Here is a 21,755-nt window from a genome sequence, read left to right as displayed (position 1 = left end):
GCGGCGGCGGCGGCAGGATGTTCACGACGGGGGCGGAGAGTCTGCTCCTCCAGGCCAGGTGCGCCCGAGCTTTTCCCTTCGGTCACTTGGTGGTGGGTCTCAGAGCCGGGCCTGCGCGCGGCGACTCGAAGGAGCCCCCTTTGAACCCACTTTAGAGACTGAGGTCGGGGAGGCCACGCGGGCCAGGCACGGGGTGAGGAGGTCCGAGGAGGGTCGAGCTGGTCCGCGGAGGAGGTGGCTCCTGAGAGCGCTCTGAAGGATGAGTGGAAATAAAGTGGGGTGGGACCCCGCTGATGGTTTGGCCAAAGGCTTGGCGGGTGCGGACCCCACGTCTGGCAGGAAGTGGGGTCCAGAGCTGTCAGTTGCTTCAGGGTCAAGAAAGCTACAAAGACGCTGGAGAGCCTGTTTGATTGAGCCATGGCGAGCCCTGTGCAAAGCCCATGAGTTCGATACCTTGCGAGGGCTTTGGGGAGCCATGGAGGATTTTGTTATATAGAAAGATCCGCTCTCTTGTGGATGCATTGTTTGTATTGAGAAATTACCCAGCGTCTTAGGACCCCGAGCTGGCTCTGGACTCTCACTAAGTCGGTAGCCCCTTCCTCACCAACTAGCCACTCATGGGAGAAAGCAGATGTAAGCTCGGACTCAAACCCCATAGTCCATCAGACAGTGTAAGACTTGATGCTACTTTAAGAGAAGAAAATGCGGCCAGAACCATGGTTTAAAAAAAAAAAAAAAAAAAAACTGGATTCGGAGCTGGACCAGTTGGTGGGAAAGATTAGACTGGTTGAGGCTCCTCTGATCTTAGGGAAGCAAGATCTTGAATGCATATTAGTTTCTGAAGGCTGTAAACAGGGTAAACGTTTGATATGGTTAGAATAACCCTTGAAAGTCTGTAAAGCAAGTGTTTTGAGGATTTGTAGCACCGTCTCCCCACCAAGTCCAAAAAAGTCTGTATTTATTTTAATCTTGGACGGATATTCCAATATTCAAGTTCCAGTATTCCAATTCAAGTTCACTTGAATTTAGGAGAGCTGTATTAAAGAAAAATAGATATCTTTTTTCAAAAATTGAAGTATAGTTGATTTACAATATTAGTTTCAGGTGTATAACATAGTGATTCAATATTTTTACATATTATACTCCACTTAAAATTATTCTAAAATATTGGCTATATTCCCTGTGCTATACAATATATCTGTAGCTTGTTTAATACATAGTTTGTACCTTTTAAACCCCTACGCCTATCTTGCCCCTCCCCAATTCCCACTCTCCACTGATAACCACTAGTATGTGCTCTATATCTATAAGTCTGTTTCTGTTTTGTTGTATTCATGAATTCCATTTTTTAGATTCTGCATTATAAATGATAACATACAGTATTTGTCTTTCTCTGTCTCATTTCACTACGCATAATATCATCCAGGTTCATCCATGCTGTTACAAATGGCAGAATTTCACTTTTTTTTTATGGCTGAGTAATATTTCATTGTGTGTGTATATCTATATATAATCACGTCTTCTTTATCCATTCATCTGTTGATGGACACTTAGGTTGCTTCCATATCTTGGCTATCGTAAATAATGCTGTGAACATTGGGGTGCATGTACCTTTTCAAATTAGTGTTTTTGTTTTCTTAGGATATGTACCCGGGAATGGAGTTGCTGGATGGCATGGTAGTTTAATTTTTAGTGTTCTGAGGAACTTCACAGTTTTCCATAGTGACTGCACCAATTTACATTCCCACCAGCAGTGAACTAGGGTTGTCTTTTCTCCACATTCTCACTGACATTTGTTATTGTGGTCTTTTTGATGATAGCCATTCTGACAGGTGTGAGGTGTTATCTTACTATGGTTTTGATTTGTATTTCTCTGACGGTTAGCTGTGTTGAGCATCTCTTAATGTGCCTATTGGCCATCTGTATGTCTTCTCTGGAAAAATGTCTATTCAGGTCTTATGCCCATTTTTTAATTGAGTTTTTTTTTATATTGAGTTGTATGAGCTGTTTATATATTTTGGATATTAATCCCTGATCAGTCATATCACTTGAAAAAATTTTCTCCCATTCGGTAGGGTTCCTTTGCTATGCAAAAGCTTTTAAGTTTAATTAGGTCCTATTTGTTTATTTTTGCTTTTGCTTCCTTTGCTTAGGAGACAGATCCAAAAAAAAATATTGCCGTGATTTATGTCAAAGAGTGTTCTGCCTGTGTTTTCTTCTAGGAGTTTTATGGTTTCTGATCTTGCATCTAGGTCTTTAATCCATTTTGAGTTTACTTTTATATGATGTTAGAGAATGTTCCAATTTCTTTCTTTTACATGTAGCTGTCCAGTTTTACCAGCACCACTTATTGAAGAGACTGTCTTTTCCTCATTGTGTGTGTGTGTGTGTGTGTGTGTGTGTGTGTATGTATGTATTCTTGCCTCCTTTGTCATAGATTAATTGACTGTAAGTGTGTGGGTTTATTTCTGGGCTCTCTTTTCTGCCCCATTGATCTATGTGTGTGTTTTTGTGCCAGTACCATACTGTTTTGATTACTGTAGTTTTGTAGTAGAGTATAGTCTGAAATCAGGGAGCATGATACCTCTCTCCAACTTTGTCCTTTTTTTTCAAGATTGCTTTGGCTATTCATGGTCTTTTGTAGTTCCATATAAATTTTAGGATTATTTGTTCTAGTTCTGTGAAAAATGTCATGGGTATTTTGATAGGGATTGCATTAAATCTGTAGATTGCTTTGGGTAGTATGGAGATTTTAACAATATTAATTCTTCCAATTCATGGACATAGGATATCTTTCCATTTCTTTGTATCATCTTCAGTTTCCTCTATCAGTGTTTTATAGTTTTCAGAGTATAGGTCTTTCACCTCTTTTGTTAAGCTTATTCCTAGGTATATTTTATTCTTTTTGACATGATTTTAACAGGATTGTTTTCTTGCTTTCTCTTTTTGATAGTTCTTTACTAACATATAGGAAAACAACAGGTTTCTGAATATTAATCTTGTATCCTGCAACTTTACCGAATTTATTTATTCTAATAGTTTTCTGGTGGAAACTTTAGGGTTTTCTATATATGGTATCATGTCATCTGCAAATAGTGACAGTTTTACTTCCCTTCCAAGTTTTATGCCTTTTATTTTTCTAGTCTGATTGCTGTGGCTAGGACTTCCAATAGTGTGTTAAATAGTGTGGTGAGAGTGGGCATCCTTGTCTTGTTCCTGATATTAGAGGAAAAGCTTTTAGCTTTTCACTGTTGAGTATGATGTTAGCTGTGGGTTTGTCATAAATGGCCTTTATTATGTTGAGGGATGTTCCCTCTATACCAACTTTGATGAGAATTTTTATCATGAATGGATGTTGAACTTTGTCAAATGCTTTTTCTGCATATGTTGAGATGATCATGTGAATTTTATCCTTTCTTTTGTTAATGTGGTGTATTACACTGATTGATTCGCAGATATTGAACCATCCTTGTGACCCTGGAATAAATCCCACTTGATCATGGTGTATGATTTTTTTTTTTTTTTTTTTGGCTGTGCTGAACGGCTTGCAGGATCTTAGTTCCCTGACCAGGGATTGAGCCCTCGCCCTCAGCAGTGAAAGTGCAAAGTCCTAACCACTGGACCTCCAGGGAATTACCTATGATCTTTTTTTTTATTGTTGAATTTGGTTTGCTAATGTTCTGTTGAGGATTTTTGCGTCTATATTCATCAAATATATTGGCCTGTAATTTTTTTTTTTTGTAGTGTCTTTGTCTTGTTTTGGTATCAAGGTAATTGTGGCCTCATAGAATGAATTTGGGAGTGTTCTGTCCTCTTCAATTATTTGGAATAGTTTGAAAAGGATGGGTATTATCTCTTCTTTATATGTCTGGTAGAATTCCCTCGTGAAGCTGTCCAGTCCTGGACTTTTGTTCACTGGGAGTTTTGTTTTTTGGTTTTTTTATAAATTTATTTATTTATTTTTGGCTGAGTTGGGTCTTCATCGCTGTGCGCGGGCTCTCTCTAGTTGCGGTGAGCGGGGGCTACTCTTCGTTGTGGTGCGCGGGCTTCTCATTGTGGTGGCTTCTCTTGCTGCAGAGCACGGGCTCTAGGCGCGCGGGCTTCAGTAGTTGTGGCTCTCAGGCTCCAGAGTGCAGGCTCAGCAGTTGTGGCACATGGGCTTAGTTGCTCTGCGGCATGTGGGATCTTCCCGGACCAGGGCTTGAACCCGTGTCCCCTGCATTGTCAGGCGGATTCTTAACCACTGTGCCACCAGGGAAGCCCAGGGAGTTTTTTAAATTACTAATTCAATTTCACTACTAGTGATAGGTCTGTTCAGATTGTCTATTTCTTCTTGATTCAGTCTTGGACTTGTATGTTTCTAGAAATGTAGCAGTTTCTTCTGGATTGTCAAATTTGTTGGCATATAACTGTTGGTAGTATTTTCTTATGGTTTTTTGTATCTCTGCGATATCAGTTTTAATTTCTCCTCTTTCGTATCTTATTCTATTTGGATCCTCTCTTTTTTTTTAATTGATCAGCCTGACTAAAGGCTTACCAATTTTATATTTTTAAAAAACAGCTCTTGGGGACTTCCCTGGTGGCGTAGTGGTTAAGAGTCCGCCTGCCAATGCAGGGGACACGGGTTCGAGCCCTGGTCCGGGAAGATTCCACATGCCACGGAGCAACTAAGCCTGTGTGCCACTACTGAGCCTGCGCTCTAGAGCCCACAAGCCACAACTACTGAGCCCGCATGCCACAACTACTGAAGCCCGCGCACCTAGAGCCTGTGCTCCGCAACAAGAGAAGCCACCGCAATGAGAAGCCCGCACACCACCATGAAGAGTAGCCCCAGCTCGCAGCAACTGGAGAAAGCCCGCATGCAGCAGTGAAGACCCAACACAGCCAAAAATAAATAAATAAATAAAATTAAAAACAAACAAACAAACAAAAAACGGCTCTTGGTTTCATTGGTCTTTTCTTTTTTTTTTTTTTTTTTGGTCTCTATTTTGTTTCTTCTCTGATCTTTATTATTTCCTTCCTTCTGCTGACTTTGGGCTTTGTTTCTTCTTTTTCTAATTCCTTTAGATGGTAGGTAGTTAGGATGTTTGAGATTTTTCTTGTTTCTTGAGGTACGCCTGTATTGCTATAAACTTCCCTCTTAGAATTTTTTTTGCTGCATCCCATAGATTTGGGAATGTGTTTTTTTTTTTTAAATAACTTTTTATTTATTTATTTTTATTTATTTATTTTTGGCTGTGTTGGGTCTTTGTTTCTGTGCGAGGGCTTTCTCTAGTTGCGGCAAATGGGGGCCACTCTTCATCGTGGTGTGCGGGCCTCTCACTATCGCGGCCTCTCGTTGCAGAGCACAGGCTCCAGACGTGCAGGCTCAGTAGTTGTGGCTCACGGACCCAGTTGCTCCGTGGCATGTGGGATCTTCCCAGACCAGGGCTCGAACCCGTGTCCCCTGCATTGGCAGGCAGATTCTCAACCACTGCGCGGGAATGTGTTTTTATTTTCATTTGTCTTGAGGTATTTTTATTTCCTCTTTGATTTCTTTTATTGACCCATTGGTTTTTAGTACCATGTTGTTGAGTCTCTACATGTTTGTGTTTACCCCATTTTTCTTCCTGTAATTGATTTCTAGTTTCGTATGGTTGTGGTCAGAAAAAATGCTGGATATAATTTCTATCCTCTTAAATTTGTTGAGACTTGTTTTGTGGTCTAGCATGTGATCTATCCTGGAGAACATTCCATGTGCACTTAAAAAGAATGTGTATTCTGCTGTTTTTGGATGGAATGTTCTGTAGATATTGATGCCCAGTTGAATTAAGTCCAACTGGTCTAATGTGTCATTTAAGACTACTGTTTCCTTACTGACTTTATGTCTGGGTGATCTGTCCATTGATGTAAGTGGGGTGTTAAAGTCCCCTACTATCTTTATCATTACATAATGCCCTTCTTTGGCTTTTGTTACAGACTTTGTTTTAAAGTCTACTTTGTCTAATATGAGTATTGCTGCCCCAGCTTTCTTGTTTCTATTTACATGAAATATCTTTTCCCATCCCCTTGCTTTCAGTCTGTGTGTGTCTTTAGTTCTGAAGTGATTCTCTTTTAAGCAGCATATAGATAGGTCTTGTTTTATTATCTAATCAGTCACCTTATGTCTTTTTTATTTATTTTTTTTTTTTGAGAGAACTGGGTGGGATTTTTATATTTTTATATTTTTATTTTTTTTACATGGATCATCATAGCATCTTTATTTTTTTAACATCTTTATTGGAGGATAATTGCTTTACAATGGTGTGTTAGTTTCTGCTTTATAACAAAGTGAATCAGTTATACATATACATACGTTCCCATATCTCTTCCCTCTTACCTTATGTCTTTTGATTGGAGTGTTTAGTCCATTGATATTTAAGGTGACTATTGATGGGTATGTACTTATTGCCATGTTGTTGCTTGTTTTCTAGTCGTTTTTTATAGTTCTTCTCCACTCTTCTTTTTCTTTCTTACCTTGAGGGTTTGTTTTTTGTTTTGTTTTTTTCACATCTTTATTGGAGTATAATTGCTTCACAGTGTTGTGTCTGTGTACAACAAAGTGAATCAGCCATATGTATACATATATCCCCATATCCCTTCCCTCTTGAGCCTCCCTCCTACCCTCCCTATCCCACCCCTCTAGGTGGTCACAAAGCATCGAGTTGATCTCCCTGTTCTATTCAGCAGCTTCCCACTAGCCATTCATTTTACATTTGGTACTGTATATATGTCAGTGTTACTCTCTCACTTCATCCCAGTTTCCCCTTCCCCACAATGTCCTCAAGTCCGTTCCCTACATCTGCATTTTTATTCCTGCCCTGCCACTAGGTTCATCATTAGTGCTTTTTTAGGTTCATCATTAGTGCTTTTTTAGTTTCCATATATATGCGTTAGCATATGGTATTTGTTTTTCTCTTTCTGACTTACTTCACTCTGTATGACAGACTCTAGGTCCATCCACCTCACTACAAATAACTCAATTTCATTTCTTTTTATGGCTGAGTAATATTCCATTGTATGTATGTGCCACATCTTCTTTATCCATTCATCTGTCGATGGACACCTAGGTTGCTTCCATGTCCTGGTTATTGTAAATAGTGCTGCAGTGAACATTGTGGTACATGGCTCTTTTTGAATTATGGTTTTCTCAGGGTATATGCCCAGTAGTGGGATTGCTGGGTCATATGGTAGTTCTATTTTAGTTTTTTAAGGAACCTCCATACTGTTCTCCATAGTGGCTGTATCAATTTACATTCCCACCAACTGTGCAGGAGGGTTCCCTTTTCTCCACACCCTCTCCAGCATTTATTGTTTCTAGATTTTTGATCATGGCCATTCTGACCAGTGTGAGGTGATACCTCATTGTAGTTTTGATTTGCATTTCTCTAATGATTAGTGATGTTGAGCATCCTTTTATGTATTTGTTGGCCATCTGTATGTCTTCTTTGGAAAAATGTCTATTTAGGTCTTCTGCCCATTTTTGGATTGGGTTTGTTTTTTTTATATTGAGCTGCATGAGCTGCTTGTATATTTTGGAGATTAATCCTTTGTCAGTTGCTTCGTTTGCATATATTTTCTCCCATTCTGAGGGTTGCTTTTTTGTCTTGTTTATGGTTTCCTTTGCTGTGCAAAAGCTTTTTATGTTTCATTAGGTCCCATTTGTTTATTTTTGTTTTTATTTCCATTATTCTAGGAGGTGGGTGAGAAAGGATATTGCTGTGATTTATGTCATAGGGTGTTCTGCCTATGTTTTCCTCTGAGAGTTTTATAGTGTCTGGCCTTACGTTTAGGTCTTTAATCCATTTTGAGTTTATTTTTGTGTATGGTGTTAGGGAGTGTTCTAATTTCATTCTTTTATATGTAGCTGTCCAGTTTTCCCAGCACCACTTATTGAAGAGGCTGTTTTTTCTCCACTGTATATTCTTGCCTCCCTTGTCACAGATAAGGTGACCATATGTGTGTGGGTTTATCTCTGGGCTTTCTATCCTGTTCTACTGATCCGTATTTCTGTTTTTGTGCCAGTGCCATACTGTCTTGATTACTGTAGCTTTGTAGTATAGTCTGAAGTCAGCGAGTCTGATTCCTCCAGCTCCGTTTTTCTTTCTCAATATTGCTTTGGCTATTTGGGGTCTTTTGTGTTTCCATACAAATTGTAAAATTTCTTGTTCTAGTTCTGTGAAAAATCCCATTGGTAACTTGATAGGGATCGAGTTGAACCTGTAGATTGCTTTGGGTAGTATAGTCATTTTCACGATATCGATTTTGATTTGTGGTTACCATGGGGCTCATATATGGTGACCTTTGTACTAGTTTATTTAATTAGTTGACCCACAGCCTTTACTATATATTTGCCTTTACTGGTGGGACTTTTTCTTTTTCTGTAAATTCTTGTTCTAGCCTTTTCCACATAAAGGAGATCCTTTAACTCTTAGGGTCAGTGTAGTATTGATGAACTCTTTTAGTTTTTGCTTGTCTGAGAAGTTCTTTATCTCTCCTTTAATTCTGAATGATAACATTGCTGGGTAGAGTATCCTAGATTGTAGATTTTCCCTTTCAGCCCTTTAAATATGTCTCACAACACTCCCTTCTGCTCTGAAAAGTTTCTGCAGAAAAATCCACTGATAGCCTTATGGGGGTTCCCTTGTGATTGTTTTTCTCTTGCTGCCTTTAGAATTCCCTTTTTAACTTTTGCCATTTTTTAATTATGGTATGTCTTGGCGTGGGTCTCTTTGGGTTCATCTTGTTTGGGGCTCTCTTTGCTTCCTGTACCTGGATATCTGTTTCCTTCTTTAGGCACAGGAAGTTTTCAGTCATAATTTCATCAAATACATTTTTGACTCTTTTCTTCTCCTGCTGGGACCCTTATATGTGAATGTTAGTACACTTGACGATGTCCCAGAGATGTCTTAAACTGTCCTCATTTTTTTTTTTTTTTTTTTAAATCTAATGTGCACACAAATCACCTGGGGATCTTTGACAATGCAGATTCTGATTTGGTCGGTCGAGGGTGGGGCCTTAGGTTCTTCATTTTTTTTTTTTTTTTTTTTTTTTAAAGCAGAATCTGAATCAGTTGGTTTGGGACTGGGCCTGAGAATCTGCATTTTTTTAACCTTTATTTTATTTATTTATTTATTTATGGCTGTGTTGGGTCTTCATCTCTGTGCGAGGGCTTTCTCCAGTTGTGGCAAGTGGGGGCCACTCTTCATCGCGGTGCGCGGGCCCCTCATTATCGCGGCCTCTCTTGTTGTGGAGCACAGGCTCCAGACGCGCAGGCTCAGTAATTGTGGCTCACGGGCCCAGTTGCTCCGCGGCATGTGGGATTTTCCCAGACCAGGGCTCGAACCCGTGACCCCTGCATTGGCAGGCAGATTCTCAACCACTGCGCCTCCAGGGAAGCCCTGTCCTCATTTTTTTAAATGTGTTTTTTCTTTTTTTTTTTTTTAGTTTATTTTTTATTTATTTATTTTTGGTTGTGTTGGGTCTTTGTTGCTGCACGCGGGCTTTCTCTAGTTGCGGCGAGCGGGGTCTACTCTTCGTTGTGGTGTGCAGGCTTCCCATTGCGGTGGCTTCTCTTGTTGCGGAGCACTGGCTCTAGGCACGCGGCCTTCAGTGGTTGTAGCACGCAGGCTCTGTAGTTATGGCTCGCGGGCTCTAGAGCGCAGGCTCAGTAGTTGTGGCGCACAGGCTTAGTTGCTCTGTGGCATGTGGGATCTTCCCGGACCAGGGCTCGAACCCGTGTCCCTTGCATTGGCAGGCGGATTCTTAACCACTGCACCACCAGGAAAGCCCTAACGTGTTTTTCTTTTTGCTGTCCTGATTGGGTGATTTCCATTATTCTATCTTCCAGATCACTTGTGTGTTCTTCTGTATCACCTAGTCTGCTATTAATTCCTTCCAGTATGTTTTTCATGTCAATCATTGTATTCTTCTGCTCCAATTATTTTTTTATATGTTCTAGCTCCTTGTTAAAATTCTCACTGTTTATCTATTCTTTTTTTTTGTTTTTAATATCAAGGGTGAGAAACTGTAGGTAAGCATGGATTTAGTCTCATTGCTCTTTTTTTAAAAAAGTCTCATTTATTTTGGCTGCGTTGGGTCTTTGTTGCTGTGTGCAGGCTTTCTCTAGTTGCGGCGAGCGGGGGCTACTCACCTTTGTGGCGCGTGGGCTTCTTATTGCAGTGGTTTCTCTTGTTGTGGAGCACAGGCTCTAGGCACGCGGACTTCAGTAGTTGTGGCAGGTGGGCTCAGTAGTTATGGTTCGTGGGCTCTAGAGCACAGGCTCAGTAGCTGTGGCACACAGGCGTAGTTGCTCCATGGCATGTGGGATCTTCCCGGACCAGGGCTCGAACCTGTGTCCCCTGCATTGGCAGGTGGATCTATCTATCTAGCTAGCTATCTATCTATTTATTTATTTATGGCTGCATTGGGTCTTCGTTGCTGCACGCAGGCTCTCTAGTTGCAGCGAGGGGGGCTACTCTTAGTTGCGGTGCACAGGCTTCTCTTTGCAGCGGCTTCTCTTGTTGCAGAGCACGGGCTCTAGGCGCGTGGGCTTCAGTAGTTGTGGCGCACGGGCTTAGTTGCTCTGCTGCATGTGGGATCTTCCCGGACCAGGGCTCGAACCCGTATCCCCTGCACTGGCAGGCGGATTCTTAACAACTGCGCAACCAGGGAAGTCCCATGTTTATCTATTCTTTTCCCTAGTTCAAGTAGCATTCTTATTACTAATGCTTTCAACTGTTTATCTGGTAAATTATTTATCTCTGTTCCATTGGTTGTTTTTTTCAGTTTTTTTTCCTTCTTTCATTTGAAACAAATTCCTCTGTCTTCTCATTTTGCTTGGCTTTTTCTGTCTCTGTGAAATTAGGTGAAACAGTCACCTGTCGTGGTCTCGAAGGGGTGTCCTCGTGTGGGAGCATCCCTGTGCAGTCTGCATGTGCCCACTGGCTTTGGTGGGGGAGCAGGAGCTGCAGTGAGCAGGGGTCACATCTTCTTCCAGGGTGTGCTGGCAGCTGTCGCCTCGGTAGGAGGTGTGGCTGGAGACGTAAAGGGGCTGGAGCCAGAGCCAGGTGCGAGCTGGAGCTTCTCGTCTGTTCAGTGGCCATCACTGCCCTATCAGGGCGGGTCCCGATTTGCTGGAGCAGCTGTCCTGAGGGTCGGGTCCAAGCTGGTTCTGTTGCAAGTGTGCGCTCTCCCCGCTCCCAGCAGCGGCGTCTTTGCCCCCAAAGGGGAAGCAGTGCTGGAGCAAGAGGGGCTGGAGCAGGTGCTCAGCTCGGGCGGGTGCTGGGGTGATCACGGGAAACCAGCCAGAGCCCCGGGCAGTTTCAGCCTGCTTCCTCTGCCTTATTTCAGGAGTAAGGAAGCCTGCGCCCACGCTTCACGAATGGAGTCTAGGTTTCTTAGAGCCCTGCTGTTAGTCCCACTGGTTTTCAAACCAGCCAAGGGAACTCATCTTCCTGGTGTCGGACCCTGAGGCTGGGACACCCAGTATGTGGTTCGAACCCCTTACCTCCCCAGTAAGGTCTCTGAGCCCGAGTACTCCCCTCCTCTTCTGTGTCCCCTACTAGGGGCACAAGTCCCAACCGATCGCTCCTCCTCCCCAAGTCCGTACGGATCTTGAAACACACAGGAGTGTTTCTGCCGGTCTCCAGTTTGTTCTCAGTGTGGACGTATTTTTATGTGTTCGTGGTGGGAGGTGAGCTCTGCGTCCTACTCTGCCATCTTGATCTCCTCTCCCTGAAAACAGATTATCTTTAAATGCTAGCGTCTCACTCAGCGTGCGACGTGCTTAGCCTAGAGTTCTTGCCGGGGCCACGTGAGAACTGAGACCCACTCAGAACACCCAGCTCATCTTCTAGTCAAGGTCATGGATGTATAGGCTGAAAGGCAGAAGGAATAGCCCTCACTCTTTAATTCCTATTTCTCTGTCTTTCTGTCTCTGGTGGGTGGGAATTCCTCTCTGTTGGGATTTGAGGAAAGTTAGTAACTATCAGTTGAGTCTTACTAGTTTTCACTATTTTTCTTTAATTAAGCCGGTGATTTTTGGTGGCACTTTAAAACAAATTACTAAAGTTTGGGAGTTAGGATTCGGAGTAAATTTTAGTTTCTCTCTGTATTTTTCAGAGATGGAAAGCAAGGCTGGGGAAGGTTATCAGAAGCATGACTTGTGAACTGCAGAGTAGGTGAAGAGAGTGGGACTTGGGTAAGGGGTGGGGGAGCAGCAAGGCCAGGGGAGGTTTCCTGAAGGACAAGACAACTAAACAGAAGCTCAGAGTGTGTGACGCGTCAGCCAGCGAGGGAAGCAGTCAAGAGCGTTTCAGGCAGAGGGTCCATGCCAGGGGCGGAAGCAGGAGAAACAGGACGAGACGGCCTTGTGAGCATCACTAGCACCTGGGAGTTCGGGTCTGAAAGCAGTGGGGAGCTACTGAAGGGTGTAGGCAGACTGCCTTTTAGAAAGAATTCTGCGATTTGGAGAATACATTGGAAGGGACTAATCTGGGGTACGGGTGAGGGGCACCACCGTTCTGGGAAAGAGTTTCAGTTATAATTGCGAGACGGGCTGGCAGCTTCTCCGTTAGTCGTTGCCCCGGTGAGAAGCAGACCTGGACCCGGCCTCTCAACTCTGTCTCCTCCTCCTCGTCCCACACGCGCCTTTGCTTGTGTCTGTAGGTGGCTGAATCCCACTCTGGCTGGATTAAGTGAAAAAATGGAAACGGGGGTGGGAGGCGAGGCGTGGTGGGGAAGCCATTGGGATTTGTCTGCCAGCCTTCAGGTAAGAACAGGAAACCCAAGCCGCCGCCCGGGACCCCCAGCCCACGTGGTTCTCGGACCTTCTCCTCAGCCCCACAGCCTGGGGATGCGCCGTCTCTCTCAGGTCAGAATTGCAGACCCCGAGCTCGAGCAGAGTGGACTTGGTGGTCTTCAGCCACGGCTTTTGGGGGCGGGGACACGCGGTGGGGGCCCAGCTGTGTAGGGAGCCCTGCCAAGAGCCCCCCAGAAGCTCCCAGCGCGGTGACTTGTGGCCATGTTGCTTTTTCTTGCCTTTTGGGCTGGAGTAAGCCCAGACCAGGCTTCCGTTCTGAGACTTGGTTCAGCATCTTACCTGTTATAAATGCTCAATAGATAAATTTTTAAATTAAGTATTAGAGTAATGTGTCATAATATTTGACCTTTCATTTTTAATTCTTGTTCCCAGAAGTTAAAGGCTCACTGAAGGAATCTTTTGAAAAGCAACTGGTTTCAGACTAAATCCCTTACTTCTGACTCCTAAACCAATCGGTTTGTGTTTCTGGTCCTGGAATAACAATCCGAATGCGTGGAGGTTTGCTGTAGTAACTGCTGGAGTGAGGGTCCCCCGCCTGGCGGGGGGGGGGGGGCCAAGGACCCAGGTCAGGTACCCGGTCAGCGGGTTTGTCACAAGAGGCCTGGTGCTGCTGGAACCGCCTTCCTCCACGACACCTGGGTTGTCCTCTGCTCAGCAGGGACGGTCCCCAGCCCGAGAGCCGTCCTGTCACAGCTCAGGGCGGCGTTTCCGGGTCCCTCGTTGCCGGGTTGCCGACGCTGTCGTCTTTGTTTAGGGAGATCAGGGACGAGGAGCTGGGGAAGCTCTGTGCCCGGGTCTGTGCGCTGCTGCGGAAGGAGGACTGGGGTCCCAATGCCCTGGACGCCCTGCGGAGGCTCTTCCTCATCGTCTCGGCCACAAAATACAGCAGGAGGTGCGCGCACGTGTCCCTGGGGCATGGCGGGGCAGGGGGGCGCTGCCTGCCCCGGCCCATCCCCGAGGGGTGACGCGCCCCCTCCCCCCAGGCTGGAGAAGCCTTGCGTGGCGCTGTTGCAGACCACCCTCTGCTCGCCCACCTGCCCCGAGCAGCTCCAGCTCCTCTGCGCCGCTGTCCTGAGAGAGATGTCACCCTCCGACAGCCTGAGCCTCTCCTGCGACCACATCCAGAAGACGCGGCAGCTGGGCCTCGTGGCCTCTGTGCTCTTGGCCCAGGTAACGTGACTGCCGCCGCCCTGCCCTTGGTGGCCCTGGGGCCTCAGTGAACCAGCGGGCCGCGTGCTCCCCATGGGGCGGGCAGGCTCGGCTGGGCCCCCGTCACCCAGCAGCCCTCGGCGCTGCCTGGGCGCCTCCCCCCTCCGCCCCCATTCCACGTGGGGGGATGAGCCAGGGCTGTGAGGCTGATTCGGGCCGCAGGGCCGGGGCTGCCCTCGTGACGCCCCGGACGCCCGACCCGGGTGGCGTTCGTGACCTCAGGAACATGTTCTGCTGTGGGGTTTGCAGGGTGACCAGCAGCAGGTCAGGAGCTTGGGCCAGCGCGTCCTCAAGGTCCTGGAGAGCCGGCAGCCCGAGGGGCCCAGCCTGAGGCACCTCCTCCCTGTCGTGTCCAAGGTCACCAGCCTGGCCCCGGACGCCCTCCACGAAGGTCTGCACACAGCCCGCCACCGGGGGCGAGGGGCCGCTGGGGCTGCTGCCGGTTCCTAGGAAGACCTGCGGCAGCCCAGGCAGCCCGAACCTGCAGGACTTAACTCGGTTCCTACGGTGTCGCCCCTGCCCTGCACAGAGCAGACCAGGGCGCTCAGCAAGCGGCTGGGGGACTGGCTCCGCTACGCCAGCGTCCAGCAGGGGGTCGCCCACTCCTCCGGGGGCTTCTTCTCCACGCCCAGAGCCCGGCAGGTGAGGCCGGGGGACTCAGGGCTCCCTGTCCCTGGGCCGCCTCAGCCGGCCTGGCCTTCAGGCTGCCGCCCACGCCTCCTCCCCGGTTCCAGAACGAGCGCTCTCTCCTCGCTCCACTCGGGCATGCAGGGGCGCTTTGGGTCACAGCCCCGAGCCTGTGACGCGCTCTGTGGGTTGAGGCCCAGAACACACGGGCAGGGATCGTATTTGACCGAGGGCCATGTTTTCAGCTCAAGTGCCTGCACTCACGCACCCTGGGGGGGTGGGGCGGGGTGCCCGTGGTCCCGGAGGAGCGTGGACAGCCAAGGCAGTGGCGCGCGCCCCATGCCGCGTGTTCTCGGCCCCCCCCGGGCCCTGCAGCACCGGCTGACCTTCCTTGCCTCCTGCAGCTGGGCCCTGTCACCGAGGTGGACGGGGCAGTGGCCACGGACTTCTTCACGGTGCTGTCCACGGGCCAGCGCTTCACGGAGGACCAGTGGCTGAACGTGCAGGCCTTCTCCATGCTGCGGGCCTGGCTGCTGGACAGCGACCCTGGGGGCTCCGGCGCCCCGGACGCAGGTAGGACGCAGGCAGGACGTGGTGGGCCTCTGGGCGACATTGGCTGAGCCTCATGGTCTCCAGAAGGCCTTTCCCAGACGTGCTGAGAAGCCAGATGTCGACAGGAGCATTCAGACAGCTTCTCCCAACTCCTCCTCCTCTGCAAGCCCACTAGCAGTTAGACAGTCTGGGCTCATCTCCACCACCGTGTCCAGTTGGGGTGGCAGCACGCGGGACAGGGCGCAGCAGCCCTCCTCGCACCCTGCGGATGGTCCTTTTCTGTCCTGCTGAGCCCTCGTTCTCTCTTCCAGACGACAAGTCGGAGCTGGAAGGCTCCTCCCGGTCCGTGCTCTCGGCCACCTCCACCGCCAGCCACCTGCTGCCGCCCCAGGAGTGGCTGCGGGAGAAGGCCTTCGAGTACTGCCAGCGCCTGCTCGAGCAGAGTAACCGGCGTGAGTCCCGGGGCCATCCTTCCCGTCCGCGGCCCGTGGCGCTCGGTGCCCACCTCGCGTCTGCGCTGGGGTCGCTCCCAGCTCTGGGCTCCCTGGCCTCTCCTCAAGCTTCCAGAACACAGGGCACCTTCTTGTTCGGCTGTGCTGATGGGCACGCAGAGACCAGGTGGCTTTCTTCCCTCCCCCAGGAGCCCTGAGGAAGGCAGACTCAGACCTGCAGAAAGCAGTGAGTGCCCGGCGGGCGGGCGGGCGGGCGGGCGCTCACAGTCCCGTCTGAGCGGCCTCCTCGGCTCCCCGCAGTGTCTGGTGGAGGCCGTGCTGGTGCTGGACGTGCTCTGCCAGCAGGACCCCTCCTTCCTGTACCGCACCCTCTCCTGCCTGAAGGCCCTGCACACGCGCCTGCGCGGGGACCCAGCCTGGGTGCGGGCGCTGCTGCCTGTGGCCCAGTTCTTCCTGCACCACGGTGAGCCTCCGCCCTCCCGGGGGAGCGGGCCCGCGCGCGGGGCGGGCGGCTTTCCCCTGCACGCCGCTCCCCTTCCTTCGTCCGTAGAGCAGCACTGCTCTGGTGAGCGGTTAGCACTTCGATGGTGAGAACTTCTAAATGGATTTAAGTAGCAAATGAAAACGTTACCAACTCTGTGTTGATCTTGAACCCTCTTTGCCACGAGAGTTTCCTGGAAGGTGCCGTGAAACCAGCCCCTTCCAAGGAACGATCCCCGTCAGCATAACCAGAGGGTGGGTCTGTGGCCACAGACACCTGGGAAGAGCCGGATCCGGCTCAGCTGCCTCTTCTCGTGCTTGTGAAGGGCAGACACGTCTGCCTTTGGTGTCCCGCAGACACGTGTGGCCCTGGAGGCTTGGCCCGAGGCTCGGGGGGCCCCCGCCAGCACCCGAGGCCTTCTGCCCTGACGGAGCCCGCTGCCTTTCAGGGGAGGCCGCCGCAGTGGACGCAGAAGCCGTCTACCAGCACCTCTTCACCAGGATCCCTGCTGAACATTTCCACAGCCCGATGCTGGCCTTTGAGTTCATCCAGTTCTGCAGGGACAGCCTGCCTCTGTTCGGCAGAAACCTTGGCATTCTCAGGACAAGCTTCCCCAACCTCTTCAAGGCGCGCTCGCTCGTCCATGAGCCAGAGCAGGGGCTGGGGGCCTGGGGCGTGCAGGGCCCCTGGGGCAGTGTCCTGGCATAGGCTGGGGGGGGGGGCGCCTGTGCCCGTGCCCTTGGGAAGGCGAGGTCGGGCCTGGCTTGGTGGTTGAGCTCACAGAATTGGTTCAGGTTAGCATCTCTTCACTGGGGAGCGTTGCCGGGTGTGTTCAGCCATTTGGCACCTTTGTCTTTGATGGGTTTTTTTTTAAATTTTTTTTATTTGGCTGCGTTGGGTCTTCGTTGCTGTGCGCGGGCTTTCTCTAGTTGCGGCGAGCGGGGGCTATTCTTTGTTGGGGTGCGCGGGCTTCCCATTGTGGTGGCTTCTCGTTGTAGAGCACAGCTCTAGGCATGTGGGCTTCAGTAGTTGTGGCACGCGGGCTCAGTAGTTGTGGCTCACAGGCTCTAAGTGCTGGCTCAGTAGTTGTGGCACACGGGCTTAGTTGCTCCGCGGCACGTGGGATCTTCCCGGACCAGGGCTCGAACCCGTGTCCCCTGCATTGGCAGGCGGATTCTCAACCACTGCGCCACCAGGGAAGTCCTGATGTGTCTTTTGTGATTGGCGTGTCGCTGCGTGGCCTTTCTAAAATCAGAGACTTAGTTCTTTAATCAGGAAAATAAACGATGATAAATGGAAAGTGATTTGATGGTTGGTACAAAAGTGAGTGCAGAAGCAAAAAGAATAGGGGGGAAGAAAGTTGAAGGGCGTATTTTCCAACTCCTGGGTCACAGTGAAACGGGAGGAGGTGGCAGGGCTGGCGTCACGCCCTCCGGGCTCCCACTTGAGCTGCCCTGCTTGTCCCCGCAGTTCCTGGCTTGGAACAGCCCGCCCCTCACCTCCGACTTTGTGGCACTCCTCCCGTCCCTGGTCGACGCAGGGACGGCCGTGGAGATGCTCCACCTGCTGCTGGACCTGCCTTGTCTGACCGCAGCCTTGGACCTGCAGCTCAGGTGAGCCCCTGCCCGGCCCCGCTGCTCACCGTTCTGACCGTGTCTGCCCTGTCCCCGCCCCTCCTTGCCCCCGGCCGCCCCTGCTCTCTCCCAAGCAGAGCGTCTCTCTGCACCTCTTCGCCGCCCCCTGACGGCAGCCCCGGAGCCCAGCCTGTCTTTCACTCAGCTGCTCAGCCTCCCAGGGGCCCGGCCCCCAGGCCCTTTCGGGTCATCCTGCAGCTCCTGGCTGGGTCAGGGCACAGTGATGTTACGGTGACGTCCGTTCTAGTCTCTTCCTGGCCAGTGGGTACCGCGAGGACAGGGGCCGAGTCCAGCTTCGGCTGGCCTGGGCCAGAGCCCACATCCGAGCCCGGCCTCGGGAGTCTCTCTGCTCGCAGGTCGCTGCAGGCCGCATCTGAGAGGCCGCCCTGGGACGTCTCCATCAGGGCACCCGGCTGCCTGGAGGCCTTCCGGGACTCGCAGATCCAGGGTCTCTTCCAGCACCTGCTGCGTGCCCAGGCCAGCGGGACCGCGGAGAGGTAGGGCTCGCTGCCGGGCGTCCCAGGCCCCACGCGGGACACGAGAGCTCCCTCAGGCCTTGAGGCTGGGCCCTGGCATCTGCCCCAGGCCTGGTGCCTTCTGCCCTGGAGAGACAGCTCTGGTGACCCCCACCCAACAGGCGCTGGCCACGTGGCCAAGCGCTTCCTGGGCACCTGGCTTGCGGTCTGCTTGTTCAGTTTCCCGATCCCGTCCTTGTTGCCTTGTTGGGTAGGCGCTGTGCTGACTCCTTTCCACAGGTGGGGAAAGGGAGGCTTAGCACATCCTAGGGGCGGGAGGGCCAGGACTGGCCCACGGCCTCCTGCCCCCAGCCGCACTCCCACCCTCCGTGTGCCACGGGAGCAGGGCTGGCCATGGAGGGAGCAGGCTGTGGATTAGGAGATGCGCAAGGTGGCCTCTGATGAGGGCAGAGCAGGCGCTCCCAGAGCCGGGTCCCCGGGCGGACGGGGACCAGGCGTGTGCTCAGAGCCGGGCCGTGTGTCCCCAGGTTGACGCCGCTCTACCGGCTGCTGCAGCCCCTGGCCGGCTGCGCCCGGGTGGTCCAGTGCGCCGAGGCCGTGCCCACCCTGCTCCGGGCGTTCTTCTCGGCGGTGACGCAGGTGAGCCCGCTTCCCGGGGCCTCTGTCCCTGCAGCAGAGGGCCGGCCGGAGCCAGGACCCACAGGGCCCCCTCTTCCTCGGTGGCCAAGGGGCTGGTCCGTCACAGCAGACAGGGCTGCTCACGCCAGCCCCGGCCCGGCTCCTGTGCCTTCCAGAATTGGGGCCGAGAGAAGCCCCCAGGGCAGCAGCCAGCCAGGTCCGGGGCAGAGGTGTTCCCTGGGGGTGACACGCAGTCTCTCCCCCCAGTTTGCTGACGGGGCCCTGGCCAGCCCGCTGGCACTGCTGCTGCTGGAGCGAAGCGACTCGCTTTACCAGGTCCCGGGCTACGAAGCCGGTGTGCACAGGTGCGTCCCTCCTGGCGGGCTTTGCCCCTCCTGCGGCTCCACGGCCCAGCCCTGGACGGGTTCGCTGACCCTGTGCTCTCCGCCCTTCACGGCGACGGTTCCCCAGCTGCCACAGACCCCACCGCAGCCTCGGCACTGGCTAGGCCACTGCACGGACCCCTCCCTGCCCACCCAAGCCTCTCTTCCACGGAGCCTCCCAGAGCATCTGTCCCCCTTGCTGAAGGCCCAGTTCACGCGGGCTCATCCCGCTCCAGCCCAGCCTCCTCCCCGGTGGGGCAAGAGGTTCCTGGCGGGGCCAGGACTACGTTCACCTCCACCTGGTGCTCGGGGGCTTCCCGGGATGGGCCGTGGGGCTGGGGTCTGTGCGGGGCGAGCACAGCCCACGTGTCCTCTCTGGCAGGGTGCTGGGCTCCCAGTTCCCGGCCTTGTGCAAGCTGCATCCCCCGCTGGTGGTCGAGCAGGCGAAGGAGCTGCTGGAGTTTGTGGGTGGCCCCCGCGGCAGCGGGCACGTGCTCACATCCGTGGTAAGGCAGCCGCTGCCCTGCCCCGGCCCGCGCCTGACGTGCGGCCTGTCACAGGGCTGAAGCGCTGTCCCCCACCCAGGTGTGGGCCATCGGCGAGTACCTGTCGGTGTCCTGGGACCGGCGGTGCACGGTGGAGCAGATCAACAACTTTTTCGAAGCCCTGGAGGCCCTGCTCTTCGAGGTCACCCAGTCGCGGCCCTCCACCACCCTTCCCAAGTGTCCTCCGCAGGTCATCGCCGTGCTCATGACCACACTGACCAAGCTGGCCTCCCGGAGCCAAGACCTGATTCCCAGGTACCAGTTCCCGGTGGGTAGAGGGAAAGCTACAGGCTTCCCGTTGGGAAAGGGAACGGCTTTGGAGGTTGTTCCGTCCCCCAAAGCCGCACAGGCCTTCTGGTTGGATGCAGGTGGCGTGGGCTGTGTCAGCACTGCCGCCTCACCTCTCCCAGCTAAAACCACGCTAGCTGGGTGCTCCTGGCAGCTGGTCCCTCCACGACGCCCCTGCCCACGTGAGGGGTGCGCCTGCAGCTGAGGGGCTGGGACTCCCTCGTCCCCAGGGTCTCCCTGCTCCTGTCAAAGATGAGGAGCCTGGCCCAGAGCCCAGCCACGGGCTCCATGCCCAGTGAGGAGGACGCAGCAGCCGTCCGCACGCGGGCCACCGAGCTGCTGGACCTGCTGAAGATGCCCAGCGTGGCCCAGTTCGTGTTCACGCCCAGCGTGGAGGTGTCCGAGCCCCGCTATCACCGTGACACCAACACGGCCCTGCCCCTGGTCCTGCGCACGGTCAGCCGGCTGGTGGAGAGGGAGGCGGGCCTCCTGCCAGGGTGAAGGGACCAGGTAGACACCGGGCCGGGCTGCGGGTTGGGAGCCTGGTATTACCAGCCGTGGCTTCAGTGGTCAGGGAGGCTGTCACAGTCTCAGCCTTTGGCCTCTGTCTTTCTCTTAACCCCTTTCTCTCGTGACCACACTGAGCTGTGTGGTGACACAGCACTGATTCTCGGCTTCAGCCCATCTTGGGACGGGGTGGAAGCTGCTTGGTTTGTGTCTTGCCGGTCCTTGTTTGGGGGCAGGAAGAGAGACGGCGAAAATAAATCTCCTTTGCAAAATGCCTGTGTGAACAAGGCGGGGTCTGTTCTGTTTCCCTCCACCCAGGAAGCAGGGAGCCCCACAGGCAGCCCCGTAGCTGCTGCAGCGTCCGGGGGACGCAGTGCTGCTGGGCTGGGAGGGGCCTTCCCCTGGTGCTGTTCCTTCCCACCTAGTCCCCATGTGTCAGGGCCGGGCCCCATTCAGCCCACGTCCCAGATGGTCCAGAAACCACAGATCACTAACAAACACATGCAGTCAGAAAGGAAGCAGTGTCAACCTCCCCGAGGTGGCAGCTGCCACCAGGGAAAATGGGTTTGGTCAGTGACATTTTTTAGACCTTCTCCCGCTCCTGAGTAAGTTGAAGACGATAAGGCTGGGGCTCTGGGGCCCCTGCTGGGTGGGCTGGAGGTGCTGTCACCTTTGCAGACCTGCAGCCTCCTACGAGCAGGAGGAAGGGCAGGGCACCCAGCAGAGTGCTCCCAGTGACCACGATACCTGCCGCCAGAAGCCTTACTGGGAGCAAGTCCGGGTGCGCTTTGCTCTTACACCAGGTGGGGGAGACACGCTGGGTGTGGTGGGGCAAGACACATATCCCCTCCTGTCGAGCGCTTTCTACCACTGTCCCGTTCAAGTCAGGCTCCGCCCCGCTTGTAAACCAGCCCCCAAGGCTGCGCCCCAGCTCCCCGGGCACCTGGCGGGGCTCGGCCACCAGGTGGTGCTGCTGCTGCTGCTGCGAAAGTCCCAGCCCGCCCGCTCCACCGCGCCCCACGTCCAGGCCTGCTCCTAGCCACGCCCCCAGGCTCCGCCACGCCCCCACTCCGGCCACGCTCCTAGCCACGCCCCTAGGCTCCGGCCCCGCTCCTGCGGTCCGGTGCCTCCGCCCCCGGCCG

The 21,755-nt window shown here is 52.1% G+C and overlaps 1 protein-coding gene across 3 annotated transcripts; it reads left to right on the top strand.

The window, feature by feature from the left end:
- Positions 1-20,885, top strand: AP5Z1 (adaptor related protein complex 5 subunit zeta 1). Of its 3 annotated transcripts, none has more exons than XM_061209165.1 (18): positions 19-58; positions 12,784-12,892; positions 13,596-13,733; positions 13,889-14,011; positions 14,300-14,441; positions 14,580-14,692; positions 15,082-15,250; positions 15,541-15,681; positions 15,870-15,907; positions 15,982-16,144; positions 16,611-16,789; positions 17,633-17,775; positions 18,153-18,293; positions 18,800-18,911; positions 19,158-19,255; positions 19,656-19,779; positions 19,859-20,073; positions 20,337-20,885. In XM_061209165.1, the coding sequence occupies exons 2-18, from the start codon at positions 12,875-12,877 to the stop codon at positions 20,605-20,607; spliced, it is 2,328 nt and encodes a 775-aa protein (XP_061065148.1). In that variant the 5' UTR covers positions 19-58; positions 12,784-12,874; the 3' UTR covers positions 20,608-20,885. The 3 variants fall into 3 exon arrangements, with proteins under 3 accessions (XP_061065147.1, XP_061065148.1, XP_061065149.1); XM_061209166.1 differs by having other exon boundaries at positions 45-58; positions 12,791-12,892; XM_061209164.1 differs by lacking the exon at positions 12,784-12,892 and having other exon boundaries at positions 1-58; positions 13,825-14,011.
- Positions 20,886-21,755: the final 870 nt, after the last annotated feature.

Source organism: Eubalaena glacialis, chromosome 13 (genome assembly GCF_028564815.1).
Source record: "Eubalaena glacialis isolate mEubGla1 chromosome 13, mEubGla1.1.hap2.+ XY, whole genome shotgun sequence".
Lineage (NCBI taxonomy): Eukaryota > Metazoa > Chordata > Mammalia > Artiodactyla > Balaenidae > Eubalaena > Eubalaena glacialis.
Note: the sequence above shows the minus strand (reverse complement) of the source record. Positions and strands in the feature narration are given on the sequence as shown.

Coding starts and splice junctions, on each gene's coding strand:
- AP5Z1 (XM_061209164.1), top strand. CDS start 18: ATGTTCACGACGGGGGCGGAGAGTCTGCTCCTCCAGGCCAG. Junction 15,682..15,869: donor GCTCGAGCAGAGTAACCGGC/GTGAGTCCCGGG, acceptor TCCCTCCCCCAG/GAGCCCTGAGGAAGGCAGAC. Junction 17,776..18,152: donor GCCTTGGACCTGCAGCTCAG/GTGAGCCCCTGC, acceptor CTCTGCTCGCAG/GTCGCTGCAGGCCGCATCTG.